General features: G+C 46.2%; 1 protein-coding gene across 2 annotated transcripts in view; it reads left to right on the top strand.

Moving 5' to 3' along the window:
- The window catches only part of Ptch1 (patched 1), a 65,399-nt gene extending 48,659 nt beyond the window's left edge, over nucleotides 1-16,740 (top strand). For both annotated transcript variants that reach the window (XM_021215202.2, XM_029547317.1), the window contains exons 17-24: nucleotides 302-485; nucleotides 2,155-2,435; nucleotides 4,745-4,882; nucleotides 6,904-7,046; nucleotides 10,664-10,763; nucleotides 11,207-11,461; nucleotides 12,975-13,518; nucleotides 13,944-16,740. In XM_021215202.2, the coding sequence (XP_021070861.1) occupies nucleotides 302-485; nucleotides 2,155-2,435; nucleotides 4,745-4,882; nucleotides 6,904-7,046; nucleotides 10,664-10,763; nucleotides 11,207-11,461; nucleotides 12,975-13,517 (1,644 nt within the window). In that variant the 3' untranslated portion in view covers nucleotide 13,518; nucleotides 13,944-16,740. The remainder of the gene's footprint in view (nucleotides 1-301; nucleotides 486-2,154; nucleotides 2,436-4,744; nucleotides 4,883-6,903; nucleotides 7,047-10,663; nucleotides 10,764-11,206; nucleotides 11,462-12,974; nucleotides 13,519-13,943) is intronic.
- The last annotated feature ends 980 nt before the right edge of the window (nucleotides 16,741-17,720 follow it).

The raw sequence follows: 17,720 nt of genomic DNA, 5'->3' as shown, positions 1-17,720 counted from the left end.
AGATTGTTCATTCCCCGCCTTGGCTGCAGACAGTCTTTTTTAGTATTCAGATTTAATTGGTTCAGCCAATTCCTGGGCCATCTGCGGAACCGTGTGTTTGCTGTAAACACACTGGTGATTGCATTCCCCAATAAGTGTATTTTGAAAGACATCAAAGGTATTCTTGTGGGACTGGGGCACTGTGGAGGCATGGGTATTCTACTGTTTGTTGGAAATGTGGGTACAAAGCCTTGCTTTCCCAGCAGGAGTGTGTTTACCCCACAGCCCGCCCTGAATGACCTCTGTTCTTCCCGTTTTGTAGTTGACTAAACAGCGTCTGGTGGACGCAGATGGCATCATTAATCCGAGCGCTTTCTACATCTACCTGACGGCTTGGGTCAGCAACGACCCTGTAGCTTACGCTGCCTCCCAGGCCAACATCCGGCCTCACCGACCAGAGTGGGTCCACGACAAAGCCGACTACATGCCAGAGACCAGACTGAGAAGTAAGTAGCACTCCTCCCGTCCTGAGAGGCTGGGAGCTCTCGGGCTCCTTCAGTCACTGCCTAGAGCTCGGCAACAGCCTCATCCGTCGACACTACCCAGGGTTCAAAAGTGTAAATAGAACAATATATTTCTTTTGGTTTAAAACTCTGGGAGACAGATGAGGATGTGTAATGGAACACAGCCCTGCGCTCTCACGTTGAGAAGTAAGCGTTTCTAACCTCCTTTTGCAGCTCTAACTCCAGGCATTTCTCGTGATGCCAGCTGTTCCGTGTGAAAGCTGAAGACGCGTCCACATCGAGTGTTATTTTACTATGGCCGAGTTTTATCACTAGGGATTGTATGTTTATCTTAACTTTGTCAACTGTGGTGTTGAAGGGATTTTTGGCATGTTGGGTCATTTCTATAAGCCACCAAGCACCTGTGCTCTGTCAGAGCTGTTTAAACTGGAGAGGAAACGTCTGTATACATCCGTGCCCTCCTCTTCCCTCCCTTCTCCTCTAAGCCTGGGGTTTGAAAGGTGGCTCTGTGTGGATTTAATTTGCCTTTACGTTAGAGATGTTAGTAGCAGCATATGCTTTGGATATTGGGCCAAGAGAAGACATGAGAAAGAAGACGGGTCCTTTTTGCAAACAGGGCAGTCAGCGGTCTGAACTCCCCTGTACCTAAACCCCAGAGCCTGGTGGCAAGCAGCCAAGGCTTGTCTTAATGAAAATTTATAGTTGAGATTATAATAGGGCAAATCATGTTTAGCAAGTCAACTGAATGACCCCAAAGGGTGTGGAACACACAAGGGCAGTAACTAAACGCTTGTTGTGTGAGGATTTCTTCCCATGTTGCTAAAGACTTAGCATTGCATTAGAGAAGCAGAGAATGTTTAAGTTGCTGGGTCACTAAAGGACAAGAAAGTGTAGTATTTTTTTCTGCAAGGCATGACTCTGGGATTATTTTGGTCAAGGAGAACAGATTGATTTAGGGACAAAAAAAGCATTTTCAACTTTTAAGTCTCATGGCGTTTAGACCTCACGAATGGTAGTTGCTTTTCGGATAATAAAACCAAAGCCTTGGGGGGGAGGGGGGAAGCAGATCATAGAGGCCTTCCTCTGCCCACCCGACTCCTACCCCCCCCCCCACACACACACACACTACCAAATAAAAATCAAAGGCTAAAGAGGTGGCTCAATGAGCTAACCACACAAGCATGAGGACTGGATTTGAATTTCCAGAACCCACATGAAGCTGGGTGTGGTAGTGTATTGGTAATCCCAGTGCACGAGGCAAAAGGAGAAGCGGAGGTGGGGGTGGGGGTGGGGAAATGTTCCTGGGATTCCAGAACCTGTTAGCCTCGAATATGCAGCAGCAAACAGCAAGACACTTCACAGGGAGTTAGGAAAAGATTGACATCTCAGATTATCCTCTGACCTCCATGTGTGTGCCTGAACACGCGTGTGCGCGCGCACACACACACACACACACACACTGAAAAATTTTAAACCAACAGGAAATATTGTAAAGGCCCAGAATCATTTATTGTTTTTTCTTTTCGTGGGTAGAAAGGTAACAGGTGGACTTTTGAGAAGTTCTCTTTACCTCACACCCAGTGTCTGTGGAGTTGGGATGAGGAAGATCTTCACCGAGGTCCCCTGCTTACCTCACCTCTCCTCTTTCCAGTCCCAGCAGCAGAGCCCATCGAGTACGCACAGTTCCCTTTCTACCTCAACGGCCTACGAGACACCTCAGACTTTGTGGAAGCCATAGAAAAAGTGAGAGTCATCTGTAACAACTATACGAGCCTGGGACTGCCCAGCTACCCCAATGGCTACCCCTTCCTGTTCTGGGAGCAGTACATCAGCCTGCGCCACTGGCTGCTGCTATCCATCAGCGTGGTGCTGGCCTGCACGTTTCTAGTGTGCGCAGTCTTCCTCCTGAACCCCTGGACGGCCGGGATCATTGTGAGTTTATTACAAGGGTCTTTATGGAAGTCAGATTCCTTTCAACACAGCTCTTGCTGCAGCCAGGAAGTTTTGTTTATGTCTGGGCTTTTGGAGGAGGAGGGTATGGATTGCATCATCTGTAAGATATTTATTCTACTTGAGGTGGTGAGGTTCATGGGGAAGGTAGATCCTTCTAACGCCAGAATCTGTGTCCCTCTCACACAGTATTAAAAGAAGTGCACAGGGGCCCCTCGGGGTGGGGGTGGGGGAGCAGAGGCTTTGTAAGCAAACTGTATAAAAGCGCTGAAAATTTAATACGTTAAAAATAACCAAAGTATAAGTAATTCTCTAATCCATTGTGTGCCCTCATCCCAGAAAGTTCTGTGCATGATGTGGAAGCACACATAGAGAAGTTTGGACAGAAGTCAGTGCAGGGTGGGGGAGGAGGATGACACTTGGGCTTTTGTGCGCCGGGTATGGTAGAACTCCTAGGGAAAATGGTGAACGGCCACTCACAGCCAGTTTGGGGCAACTTTTCTCCAAATCACCCTCAGATTTGAAGTGAGTCTGTGTAGAGTCTGAAATCCTGGCATTGCTTAAGCTCTGTGAACCATTGTATAGCCTTTAAAATGCCAGAATTATAACAACAGGTTTTGTTTCTGTGCCGAGTCTGGGCAGCAGGTACATTAAAGGTAAATGTTTAGTCTGCAAAACTCTTCACCGCACTTAAGCCGTGGATGGCGTCCATCGTTCACTGTTTCTCCCCACCTCTGCCACCACCTACTGTCCTATCCCCATGCACAGGAGATCATTTTCTTTTATTCTTCCATGTGGTGAGAGTGAAGGAGATTCACAATGAAAACCTCCTAGGTTGTGAACCAGTTACGAACCAGTTTTCTCCTCCTTGGCATAAAAAACTCCAAAGTCTACCTTGTAGATTTTTTTTTTTTTTTTTTTTAACCATTCCTCCACCCATTTTTAGAAAATGAAAGGCTCTTCGAAGCCTTTGCTTAAACCTGAGGGTCTGCTTTGTGGATTCTTGTTGCTCCCCATCTCTTCAAAGCACAGAGACACTGGAACCTGACATATGACCTGCAGTGGCCTACCCCACTTTCCAGTCCCTCCCTTTGGCCCATAGGGTTCTCCAACCTAAGCACAACTTCTTTACCTACAAAGACCTTTACTCAACCTATTCTATTAGCTTTCTTTAGGCTGCAACCTTAACAGTAAAATATACTACAGAATGAACCCAAGGGGTTAAAGGACACTTTCTGGTGCTTAAGGTTAAAAAGCTTTGTTATGAACCGCAGTTGTCCTAGGTATTAGCTCCAGGACCCCTGTGTACCAGAGTCCCCCTGAGGCCCAAGGCAGGTATATTAAAGCATCATAATACTACATGTAACCTTGCACATCCTGCTGTATACTCTGAATTATCTCTAGTCACTTATAATACTTACTACAGTGTAAATGCTGTGTGGCTGATGGAATAGTAACAGGAAAAAGCTGTAGCTGTACCCTGTGAGTACAGTTCCTCATAGATGCCTCCAGTGTGTGGTGCCTTTAATTTTCTTTTCCTTTTCTAGCATAGGAATATTAGGAAAATAACTTGCAAAGATGATTTGCTAAACCCGTAGATAGCTCAGCCATTCAAGCACTTGCTGTACAGAGCTGTGTGGAATTAGGTGTGGTGCAGTGAGACTGGGGGTCAGAAACATTAGGATACCTGGCCAAGCTAGCCTAGCCAGGGAGCTTCAGGTCTCGGCGAGAGAACCTTTCTCAGCAACAAGGAGATTTCTTCTAGAACGTGTGCATGCATGTATGTGCACACATCCAGGACACATACACACATCCATACATACTCATAAAATACACAGATACATACACCATACAGATACACTCACACACTCACATATGCATGCCCAAACACCCATACACACAAATGCATGCACACATACACGCATCTATACACACAGGCACACATATATACATTACATACATACATGGCACACACACATACATACATACATACATACTTACATACACACACACACAAATGCTAAACTTTGCCCTCACAAACACCCTTTTTGACCTTTTGATTAGCATGACAACAAGTTGTCCAAATATCTCCATTCACACAGAAAATTGGAGTATAAGACACCTTGTCCAGAGGTAAAGGAAGTCAGTCCTTTACATAGTATTTAGGTGACAGATATATTGTTGCCCACCCACAACCCCCAAATGAGGCCACATTGAGACTTTGAATTTGTACTGTTTGACACTCTAGCACATCTTGAGCTGACTTACTAACTGTGTGCTCCTCCTTCAAGGTCATGGTCCTGGCTTTGATGACCGTTGAACTCTTTGGCATGATGGGACTCATTGGGATCAAGCTGAGTGCTGTGCCTGTGGTCATCCTGATTGCATCTGTTGGCATCGGAGTGGAGTTCACCGTCCATGTGGCTTTGGTATGGGAGGTCCTGTGGGGAAACTGGCTCACACTGACAGGGTAGAGGAATCTGGGTCTCTCATTTCCATAAGTCACAGGGACTGCTTCAAGCACAGTTTTCCCAAGGAGGTCTGAAATGTTTCTGATGGGAGACCGGGGGGGGGGGGAGGTGACGGGGGTAAGAAGGACCATGTACAACACACTGCAGTTGGTGTGTTAGAGAAGCCTGCAAGGGCCTCTGCACAAAGGTGTTGGTTTGTGACTAATAGCACTCAATTCCAAAGTTGTCACCATTGTCCCAAGACAGTCTATGTGTTTAGGCAAACATCCACACTGTTTTAAATATAGTCATAAAGTGAGGATAAAGCAAGACCTCCCTCAGAGGCTTGGTGGGGATAGCATAATTGAGGGTGAGGTAGCTGGCAGCCACAGAAATACCCTCAGGCTTGTGAATGAAAGCTCGGGTGCATAGCCCTGAAGAGCCTGCTCTTCCACCCCAGCCCACCCAGCTCTGTAGGTCTCCCGGCTTCTGCATGCATCCATGGTGGCAGAAAACGAGAAAACCAGGGATGGTTTCACCAGGACGTTGTTCCCTCTCTCTTCATACACTGCCTTGTTGTTGGAAGAAGTTAACCGGAAAGAGAGTCTAGAATCCAAAAGATGAGCTGGTTGTTTTACACACTGAGAAAAACTACTTAAAAGCCTTGTAGCATTGTGTGGTTTGATTTCTGCCGACAGATGTACTCATAGTGTTAAGTACCTGGGGCTGTTAACAGGCATTTGATAAAGAGTATTGACTGAATAAATGATGGTGTTTGGAATGCCCGAGTTGTGCCTGAACCCAGGGATGTTACCACTGCCTTTCCAGCATTGTGCTTTGGGTGTAGCACACTGTATGTGCATTCCGTAGCCTCTCAGAGCTCTCACGGGCTGTGGACGTGGATGTACAGAACGTGTTTTGAAGCTGTTAGTAAGATGATGATTTAGAGACAGTATTTCAGACTTGTCAGTATATGTGAGTTGCATGCATGTCTGCGAGCGCCCGAGTGCGATGTCTGCAGAGACCAGAAAGTGACAGATACTGTTCCTGAGGCACCATTTGCCTTGGTATTTTGTACAGATTCTCTCACTGGCCTGGAGCACACTCGTAGGTTAGGCTGACTGATGGGCAAAGTCCAGGGATCGGCCTGTGGTGATTATAAGCCTGGACCACCATGCTTTGGGTTTTGTTCAAAATATGCATTATCATTAACTGTGGCTCAGTACTATGGACAGGGCATTGTAATGAATCCAGATTCAGTGAGACCAAGTAAACATTGTAGGAGCTAAGCAATAGACTATTGAGCATAGGTTTGGGGGGAAAAAAAGGCGGAGGTAGTGTGTAGTAAGTATCTCCACCAGAGCTGAAGCTGGAATGTCAGCTCATTGGTAGAGAGCTTGGCTAGCTAGCATAAGCTCAAAACCACCTTCTACACCAGCTCCAGTATATCTAAGGCCCTCTTATCTCCTGTGGGCCCCAGGCAAGCACATGGTGAACACACACATGCACATAAATATGAGCAAAACACCTATACACACTCTTATTTTCAGAAGAACTAGTAAATAGCGCTTTATCGTGACATTAAAAAGTCAGTCATCCTTTTGGCTTTATTGCTACATTTTGGATGATTTTTTTTTTTCCTTTTTCCTTAACAATAGAGACATCTCTTTGAGATGACTCCATCCACCTACAGAAACTTAAGAATTACTTAACTTGTAGGGTAGGGGCTGGGCTACAGGTAAGGTGCTTGCCTAGTCTGCAGGATGCCCTGGGCTCTATCCTCAGCACCACAGAAAACCAGGCATGGTAGTGCACACCTGTCAACATCAGCCCTCCAGAAACGGAACAAGGAGGCTTCAGCTCAAGGTCATTCTTGTACGGCAGTGAGTTTGAGGACGGTCTGAGGGCCATGAGAAAAATCAACAAAACCCAAGTTTAGACACAGCTGAGCATTTTACCACATCCAGAATGTGACCATGTCAATTTTTTCCTTTGTTCAGGCCTTTCTGACAGCCATTGGGGACAAGAACCACAGGGCTATGCTCGCTCTGGAGCACATGTTCGCTCCCGTTCTGGACGGTGCTGTGTCCACTCTGCTGGGTGTCCTGATGCTTGCAGGGTCCGAATTCGATTTCATTGTCAGGTAAGCAGAAATGGGAGAGGAGGCTTGATTGATACAAAAACCATTATTGTCTTTGTGGCTTACTCCTTCTCTTGTCTGGTTGGGGGTGCATCTCAGCCTGCCCCTTACAGGCATCCTGGTCCAGCAGTCTCATGGGTTAGAATAGAGGCAACGCCATGACTTGAAAGAGCATGTGTCGAGATTCCAGTTGTGAGCATCTACAAAGAGATGACTGTGGCTTCCAGTAATTAATGACGTTCCGCTTTGGGCCCCTCCTTCAGAACTGCAGAGGGAATGGAAATGTAGCCCACTGAGGTGCTAGGTAGGCCTGAAGCCTTGGAGCCCATCCCCCATACCATGTGAAACAGGCTGATCTCTGTCATCCCGATCCTTGGCTATATATCGAGTTGAGGATAGCCAGGGATATATAAATCCCTGCCTTAAAGCAACCTGCAGAAAGAAAAACGGTGTCTACCTCCAATATGGTCACCTAGCTCTAAGTACACATAGGAAGTGATACAGTGTGCCCAGATTTTGTGTTTGGGTCCCTTCTGAGGCGTCATACATGCTGGATACCTGACTGCAGGGTCAAATTTAGAGACTCTAAGCTCGGCCTGTGTCCTCCTCTTGGCATCACAAGGCCAGATTTTGTTCCTTTGGGTTAGATGCTGACTTTGTAAAGTAAAGGACAGTGAGTTTTCATTTTGGAAAGACTCTTAACCGCCCAAGAAAGAACCACTCTAAAGCAATGTTGGCTTCCCCGGGTGACTACTGATTAAAACCATGATCCACTCGGGAGGACAAACCAGTGTTTAAAGATACTGGCTTGTCTTTAGAATAGCAAGAGGCTGTGTAGGACGCTCCATGTCTGGAGAAATAACCTAATCAGCCTGTGCTTGGTAGCATTGTTTAGTTTTTCTTTTATTGGTACTCTTTGAAACAGGCTCACTCTGTGCTTCCCTGGTGGGGCTAGAACTCCTGTACCTTCTGGCTACTCTTCAGGCTACTTTTTAGGAAAAACACTCGTGTCTATTAAAAAGCAGGAGAGTGTGAAGAAGACAAGAAAATACTTTTTAAGGGGTTGGGTGTTTTGGGGGTTTTTTTTGTTCGTTTGTTTGTTTACAAAACAGGTCTCATGTAGCCCAGGCTTGCCTCAAAATCCCATAGCAGAGAACAGTTTTGAGTTGTTGGTAGTCCCGCCTCAGCCTTCTAAGTGCTAAAATTATAGGCATGTGCTACCACATCTGGCTCTAATCAAGCTGTACATATGTGTACACACAGGCTGGCTAAGTAGGGGAAGTTCACATTTTCAAATAAAAAAAGGATTTTTAGCTAGAAGTTTTAGCTGAATGCATGGAACAAGTGAATTCAGTCCCCATGAGCAGAGGAGGACAAAGAAAGGGCGTGAGTTCATTGACCAGCCTTGAGGCGTTGCCTCTCGGGCAGCCAAGCTTCTGGCATGTCAGTCTTTCTGATGAAGGGTATGGTTGGCTCACTGTGAGTAGAGTAGGCAGAGATTGAATCCATTTCAATGTAGACGAGAACTCCTATGTAATATGCTCCCTCATCATCTGGGGCTATTAAGGTACATATTGATGACGGCCTTTCCGGACAGCTCCCGGGTGAGCCTGAGCATGCTATTATTCACACAGCCTATTGGTAAGTCGGTGAATCACTCATTAGATTCTCATTTGCCAAATACCATTGAGATAGTTGCTCTAACTCAGATCCTGGTTTGGGATTATTTTGTTTTAAAGTGTTGATTTGTTGTTTGTTTCTCCCGCACACTCTTACACAGATACTAGCTCTGTCTTATTGGTATAAATGCCCAATGCCAAATGAGACTGATTTGGTGTCGTCTCTTGACTCTGTCAACACAATGGTATTGCCGGCCTCATGGGTGCCCTTTTTTTGTGATTACTGGCAAGTAGCAAGAAACCCATCTCTGCTGTGTGACTTATAGTCTGCAGGGATTGGGAAATACGGCTCTCTCCAAGCAGCTCAAAGCCAAGAGAAAGCTGGGTGTGTGGAGACCTTGCAGGTCAAGTCAGCTGCAGAGCTGGTGCACAGGTTTACAAAAGATACAAAGGAACACAACCTATCCCCTCATCCTGTCCTAGCTGGGCCTGCTCAGTCCCTCCCAGAGATATCATGGTTTCTGTTTCAGGCACTTAGAAGGGCTTCCCATTTTCTAAAATAGGATGGATAAAGTCCTCACTGGAGTTGAATAAATGAGCAGACACTGTATACATGAAGCCGTCAGAAATCTAATTGGTCTGTTTATGTTGTAGCTAGATGGATGGGATGCAAATGTCTTAATGCCTGCCGTTGATATATGCCTCCACCAAAAGTTCCACAGTTTATGTTAAAGCAAGACATTGGCGGCTTGGGTTTTTACTAATGCAACTCAGCAGGTTTTAGTGTTTACAATAGCTGTAAGGTATTTGTATTTTTATAGGGATTCTCTCTTCTTTCATCTAATGTCAAAACATACATAGACATGGCATTGTAGGATAGCTGTTCAGTTTTATGATCCAGGGGACCATTAACAGATAGAGATCTAGCCTTCCCTCTCTCTTTCCAGGACATCCTAACCCCAGCCCCCAGTCCCAACCTTTCCATCAAAGCCCTAGAAATCGTTAGTTCCAGAAAAGCATCCTTGCGTGGAGTGTGCGCCCTCCAGCTGTGCGGAGTGCTGACCAGAGGCGGGCCCTGGCTGACAGGTTTACCTTGGTATTCTTGAAGAATCCCAGACCTTTAGCCCTCAATGGTGGGAAAGCTGTTCACTCTCCCTCTTCTACCATGGTGCTTCAGCCTTTATGTTTGAATTGGCTGACGCAAAACAAGAGTATTCAAAGATGCTAAATTGTTCAACAAAAGATTGGCCTGCAGAGCAGCCCTGCCATTGTGGAGCGCCCTCGCCCTGCACAATGCCCCGGCTCTCACAGAATGGGCAGCGTTTTCTTTGCAGAAAGCTGGTTCCTGTGTTCTAAAAAGGTTGCAATTGGAGCTGTTTGGTAAAACTGGAACCCAGAGAAATTCTAGGCAGAAAGTTGTGCTTAATGAAAGCTCAGGGAAAGCCTTACCTGATGCACTAGAGACTTAATTAGAGATTCTGCTGTAAGAGGCAGGGGCATTTCACAGTGGATTAGCTGCCTGCAGAAGCGGGCTGCTTTTCCTCCTGGGCCAAATTGTTTAAATTCTACGCCCTGTACTTCATTTGTTTGCTTCTGCTGGGTTCTTGAGAGGGGCCCCTCACTCAGCCTTGTATCTGTACTTTCAAGGTGCTCGGCCATTCAGCTCACATTCCATATTTCTGTGTTGGTGTAACACGTTTTTAAATAACATCACGGGCAGGAGATTTCAACAAATTAACAATTTTTCCCCCTTCCCTTCACGAACTAACGCTGCAGGATGTAGAATCTAGTCCTCAGAGCAGTAAGGATTAAAAAAAAAAAAAAAAAGAGCAAAATCCCGAACTAATCTATGCTAAGTTTGAACTACTGTTTCGTAGTTGACTTCTCAGCCCAGCAGGTTTGTTGAGCTGAGTTCTTAGTTCGAAATAACCTTTGGGTGCCTGGGGGCATGGAATGCTCTCCTTCCACACTGACAAGTCCCATATCCCTTTTGTCTTCCAGATACTTCTTTGCCGTCCTGGCCATTCTCACCGTCTTGGGGGTTCTCAATGGACTGGTCCTGCTGCCTGTTCTCTTATCCTTCTTTGGACCGTGTCCTGAGGTCAGTAATTGCCCCCCAACGCCACCCCTGATTGAGATATTCAGGTGTTGCCATATTAGCGGATGGTCTGGGCTTTTCAGTCGGCATCCATCAACAAGGGCTTATTTCACTTTTCCCTTTAATTAACTGTTTTACGCTGACGGATAGGCAGCTTCCATCTTGGGGATACGTAAGGGAAGGTTTTCGACATCAGGTAACTGTTTGGGCTTAACGGGACAGACAAGATGTCTGGCTTTTCTGGTATTGGAAGTTGGGGCACTGTTTTTGTGCCAGAATCTTGAGCATCTTCCAGATAGCAGGGAAAAGGGAAGTAAATACAGTTTAATGTGTGGAGCTCCCCTATGAGGTCACAGAGGCCAATGAATAATCCTGGGCTTTGAACTTTGAAAGTGACCTGTGGGTCAACAAACGTAACACTTTTAATTGGAAACCTTCTTCAACAGGTGTCTCCAGCCAATGGCCTAAACCGACTGCCCACTCCTTCGCCTGAGCCGCCCCCAAGTGTAGTCAGGTTTGCCGTGCCTCCTGGTCACACGAACAATGGGTCTGATTCCTCGGACTCGGAGTACAGCTCTCAGACCACAGTGTCTGGCCTCAGTGAGGAGCTCAGGCAATACGAAGCCCAGCAGGGCGCCGGAGGTCCTGCCCACCAAGTGATTGTGGAAGCCACAGAAAACCCTGTCTTTGCCCGGTCCACTGTGAGTCACCTGGGGAGTGAGGGGACTGGGGAAGATTCATTTGTCCTATGGCAGTGGGTCAGGAGGTTTCAGGGGAGGCCCTTGCATACTCGAGCAGCAGATCTAGTAGACAGATGGGGTGCAAGAAAAAAGTGTACACGTCAGGTCAAATCGCAGGAAACCGCCAGCACACCATTCTTTGTAAACTGTAGGATGTGCTTCCTTTTAATCTTGTGGACTGAACCGGGGCAGTGCCAGCATTGTTACAGAGAGGCATAGTTTAGTGGTGATGTGTTTGCCTGGAATTCCCAAAGCCCAGGGGCTCATCCCCAGCCCTACGCCTTATTCAGAATAGACTCAGCTTTAGGACCTTTATCTCCTTTCCCCTCTTGTCCCTTTACACTATCTGTCCTTTCAGAAGGACACGTGAGGAGATGGAACAAACAGCGTGAGGAGATGGAATAAACAGCGTAGTATTCCGCCCCGAGAAGCATTTATTCTTTTCCTCTCGTCTCTGGGACCTTTAAGTGGCCCTGGCACAAAGTTATTTTAATTGCAATCTAAGGCTTTCCCCTAGCTTTGTGGCTTCAGGCTCTTATTTGTTGTAGATGGCTGTAGATCTACTGAAAGTACCGAGCAGCATTCTGAGTACTTAATTCCAGAAGGTAGTGAGGAGTCCACAGTCTCCTTCCTATCCTGCACCCGCCCCCCTCCAGTCAAGATTCTCAGCCTTGAAGAGTTAAGGAAGGCTCCAAAGCTCCTATTGCTTGTCTGGGGCCCCCGCCATGTTTGTAGGAAATGTGTATTCCAGTCCCAGGCCTAGAGCAGCCTTCCATGAAGGAGAGAAGGGCTGGCCAGTGAATTGTGTCCCCGTCCTCTGTCAACCCCCCCCCAACACACACACACACACACACACACACACACACACCCGTGACGATGCCCTGCTGAGCTGCAGTGTGAATCTGGTTCTGTTCAGCAGGAGCCTAAAAATAGGTACAAGCTCACCGACTTTGAAGTTGGTCACGGTTCTTTTGATTGATGTGACCACTGTGTTGCTCCGAGCTTTGTACAGAGACCCAGAAACCAGATTCCTAATAGTCAGGCAGATGTATTGCCTAACAGAACTATCTGGGTGGAAGTTTTTGCTCTGCACTTACAGTACATTTGCTTCTGGCCACTCCTGGCTCGGGGCCGGGGACAGGTGAAAACGACGCTAATGTGACCCAGAAACAGGAGCCTTATACTTCTAAAAGCTACTGTATATGGTTACATATTTCCAAGACAGCCAGATTCTTGGCTATCCAGGACTTGGCAGTTTTGAGGCAGAGAGCTCTGGCTGGACTGAGCAGGGTCGGGGCAGTTGGTTGTGGGGGTTAAGTTGGGATCTATAGGCAGTGGCTATATGCCTCCAGCCAGCTGTGCAGGAGCAGGCAGGATTCACATCCTGGAGGTTTCTAAAGGAATAGGTTTTTCTTTTGTGGGTGGAAGGTCACCATCCTACCTCCCTGTGTTAACCCATGTCTCTCCTCTGCAGGTGGTCCATCCGGACTCCAGACATCAGCCTCCCTTGAACCTTCGGCAACAGCCCCACCTGGACTCTGGCTCCTTGTCCCCTGGACGGCAAGGCCAGCAGCCTCGAAGGGATCCCCCCAGAGAAGGCTTGCGGCCGCCCCCTTACAGACCGCGCAGAGACGCTTTTGAAATTTCTACTGAAGGGCATTCTGGCCCTAGCAATAGGGACCGCTCAGGGCCCCGCGGGGCCCGTTCTCACAACTCTCGGAACCCAACGTCCACCGCCATGGGCAGCTCTGTGCCCAGCTACTGCCAGCCCATCACCACTGTGACGGCTTCCGCTTCTGTGACTGTCGCTGTGCATCCCCCGCCAGGACCTGGGCGCAACCCCCGAGGGGGACCCTGTCCAGGCTATGAGAGCTACCCTGAGACTGATCACGGGGTGTTCGAGGATCCCCATGTGCCTTTTCATGTCAGGTGTGAGAGGAGGGACTCAAAGGTGGAGGTCATAGAGCTACAGGACGTGGAATGTGAGGAGAGGCCGTGGGGGAGCAGCTCCAACTGAGGTGTGTGCCAGAGGTATCCCCATGGTGCTTCCAAGGACCATCTGAGCGGTGGCCCAAACTAGACCCTGGGGGACCTTTTATTCCCAAGGCAAAGCTGATGAGGCCAAACTCATCCTTAGAGTAACAATACCATTCTAAACTGGATCGCTTTTCTTTTGCTATTAATCTCTTAGAATGCCAGTTTAACAGTTTAACCTTGTACCTGTTTGCTGGGCCCTTACAGCAGAGTTCTAACAAGCATGCAGATGACTTTAAAGGATGGAAAAAAAAAATTGATGAAATGAGTTTAGCACCCCAGTCAGCCCCATTGCAGAGTTTAAGGGCTCTCAGTTGCCCACTGAGAGTAAAGAGCTGTGCTGTGTAAGGCTCACAGTTCAGTGTGGTCGTGACCATAATGTGACCTCCTTTTTTGTTCTCTTTTAAAGGGTAATTAAAATCTGAAGCAAAGAGGCCAAAGATTGGAAAGCCCCGCCCCCACCTCTTTCCAGAACTGACTGCTTGAAGAGAACTGCTTGGAATTATGGGAAGGCAGTTCATTGTTACTGTAACTGATTGTATTATTTTGTGAAATATTTCTATAAATATTTAAGAGGTGTACACATGTAATATACATGGAAATGCTGTACAGTCTATTGCCTGGGGCCTCTCCGCTCCTGCCCCAGAGTGGGGAGACCACAGGGGCCCTTTCCCCTGTGTACATTGGTCTCTGTGCCACAACCAAGCTTAACCTAGTTTTAAAAATCTCCCAGCATATGTCGCTGCTGCTTAAATATTGTATAATTTACTTGTATAATTCTATGCAAATATTGCTTATGTAATAGGATTATTTGTAAAGGTTTCTGTTTAAAATATTTTAAATTTGCATATCACAACCCTGTGGTAGGATGAATTGTTACTGTTAACTTTCGAACACGCTATGCGTGGTAATTGTTTAACGAGCAGACATGAAGAAAACAGGTTAATCCCAGTGGCTTCTCTAGGGGTAGTTGTATGCGGTTCGCATGGGTGGGTGGGTGTGTGCATGTGGCTTTCCAATGTACTGTATTGTAATGTGTTGTGTTGTGTTGTTGATTTTTCTGTTTTTCATTGCTTTGTATGATCTTAGCTCTGGCCTAGGTGATCTGGGAAGGTCCAAGACTTTTTCTGTCTTGATGCTGGTGGAAAGGTGACCCCAATCATCTGTCTTATTCTCTGGGACTATTCAAGAGAAGCCAGATTTGCTTCATGCCTGTGTGTGGCAGCTTCTGAGGTCATGGGTAGTAGCCCTCCAAGCACCTCTCCTTGGGTTTCAAAGAGAAGATGTTCTCACACACATTGTGCTGCCTATTAGGGCCTCTATATAGTCAGCCGTCATCACTGTTGGTGAAAAATTGGACAACATTGCTTGATGGTGAGTCTCAGCCGGGTCATGAGATTACCCTCTGGGGATGTGTGGTTGTCTCTTTCTGACGATCACACATACACACAGCCTCCCACCCCCATACCCCAGATACAGGCCCCCAAAAAACCTATTTCACTAAAGGTCTATATTCAAATCTTTACAAAGATTTGAATATTTGCTATGACTGCCTGGCTGGGGCAGGCTAATCGTGGTGCAGTCAACTGTGTGGGGTGAGTTTCTAAGGACTCTTCCACACAGTCTTTTCTTCCCCGATGTTAGCATCCATCCAGTGTGATGTCTGTGAAAGAGCAGGAAGATGCCACCTCATGAAAGTATATAGAGTAAGCTCTTTGAACCAGGTGTTAGACTTTAAAGTTTGATTGTGTTCTCTTCCCCCGAGGTTTAGGTTTCTTTGACTCTGGTCAGCGACTAGTAGGGAAGGACATGCCCTTATTCCTTACAAGTAAACCTTGCAAGTAAACATTGAGTACTTGTCTCAGAGGAAGGAAGCCTAGTGCTCATGGAAGCTGTTGTGAGGGATGTACTCTGCATGCAGCTACCCTGAATCCCTCTTATCCTTCATGGAAAAATTTAAAGGGTTGGGTCCCTAGTAGTACCAATAATCTAGTGACCTCAGATCCTAAAATTTATCCCCCAAATTGTAAGGTACTAATTGGTAGCCACCTGTGACTACCGTGTGTGTGTGTGTGTGTGTGTGTGTGTGTGTGTGTGTGTGTGTGTGTGTGTCTGTCTGTCTGTCTGTCTGTCTGTCTGTCTGTGTGTCTGTGTGTGTGCACCAGAGGCCCTGGCCATCCACTGCTACTGTCTTAATGCCTGTCAAGCCACTGTCTGCCTACCCAGCACCAGCTCTGCTCAGCTGTCTTGCACCCTGAGTTGAGGAGGGAGATGTAGAATGTGGAAGCCACTTTGGCTGTGGTTCTTGATTGTGTCCCTCATGCCTGAGCCTTGTGCATGTGGCAGAGGAAGTTTGTACAGCCTCTCGGCTTCTGTGCATCACGAATCCCATCAGCCAAGGCAGAAAGGACACAGAGCTGGCAGGAGACTAAAGTCAGAGTGTGTGTCTCTGTCTCTCATAGTTTTATTTTGTCTGTATTGTTTGTTCATTTGGATGTTTTAATTTTTAAAAGAAAAGATCTTTGCTGATATTTATAATTTTGTATCATAAGAATGTCCTCCAGAATTTGTCATGCCAGTTTATAACAAAAAGAAAAAATTGCAGGGATTTTATTTCTATTGGAAACACTTATTGCAGTTATGTTTTACTTTTGAACAGAAGTTTTATTTGTATAGAGTGCTTACTAATGTTAAATAGTTCAGAGTATATAACATTTACATTAAGGACTCATGGTAGGTTTTAGTGTAAGGAGTTTAAAGGAAATAAATATTCAAACTGGGTCTCATCTGCCAATTTGGGTGGAAATGAGTTTGTGTCACTTCAATTACAAAGATGAAAGTATGCCATATAATTTATTTATATGAAAATTTATTTTTGTAGTGTACATAGTAGTCATCAAGTCTTTCGACAGAAGTCTATTTTTAAAGAATTTATATGTGATGAAATCCATAATGTCTGGAGCTTTGCTGAGACATGGGTGTGAGGACACGTTTTGTTATAAATGACAGCAAGGGAGAGAGAGTATGTTTTAACAGTGTTAAGAGAGTACATGTGAACAGTGATCCATGTGATTGGAAAGTATTGATGCGAGCATGGTGACCTAGTGCGGTTCTCAGATGAAAATGTACAAAACTCTCTAAATATTAATGTTCAAACACTGATAGAAATTCTAACATGAATAAAGATAATATAACTTGTTGGTTTATGTGCTTGTTTCTAGAATGTTTCTTAACCTACGTCTGCACAAGAGGTTCCAGGCCGTCTGTTCGTTTCTCTTGCTGGCCTTATGAAAACTGTTTTATGTGTATTTTATGGACACTGGGGAAGTCACTTAAGGACTCTTCTGTGCGTTCCCTTTTCTCACCTTTCCACATAGGCACACGGGAAATGAGTACGGCCAAATTCAGTGTAAATGCAAAAGTGACCCCTGGAAAGGTCAATCAATGGTTAGTTAGGAGTGATAACTGGCCTGGTACAAGGTGATTTTTTTTTTTAAGTGTTCAGTGATGTGATTTCATCATAACCTCCTCATGCATGAGGAAAACATGAGTAGAATATCTCCTCTGTTTTTGTGACTGTAAATATGTGCTCCAGAAGACCTGGAGGCTCAAACTATCCTAAACGCGTAGTGAGTCCTAGAGGGAGGGATCAGCCAGTTGCAGCCTAGACTACCTCCTGGTTTTGTGTGGATTTGTCAGGAGACAGCCAAATCTGCCTATACATACTGTTCATGGCTGTTTTCACACCATAATGGCAGAATTGTGTGGTGTGCAATAGTGAATGACCTGCAGACCGTTTAAATAGTTGCTCTCTGGTCTCCAGGAAGAAGCCTGCCAGGTCCTCTTAAGGCAAAGAAGTGTTTGGCCAGTGCTACACAAGTGTGGTCCTTCAGTCAGCATGCCTTAGAAGTGTGCTAGAAAACCCAGAATCCAGTGGTACTGGGAGTCAGGGTTCTGTGGGAACGAAACCCAGGAGTGTGGTCTTAAGAGTAGGAACAGTTTATAAGTTCCTCCAGGCTAATGTGGCCTTGGCACTCTGCAACTCAGCCTGAGTGGCCAGAATATGGAAACAACAGAGCAGACTCTACTGTGTGGTCTTTCCACAAAAAAACACATGTTCTTCTGTGGGAAAAAGTTGAGACCTGTAAACCTCACATTTGTGTCTGGGAATCCTGGCACAGGAACT

Source organism: Mus pahari, chromosome 16 (assembly GCF_900095145.1).
Source record: "Mus pahari chromosome 16, PAHARI_EIJ_v1.1, whole genome shotgun sequence".
Classification (NCBI taxonomy): domain Eukaryota; kingdom Metazoa; phylum Chordata; class Mammalia; order Rodentia; family Muridae; genus Mus; species Mus pahari.
This window is presented reverse-complemented; position numbering and strand designations above follow the sequence as displayed.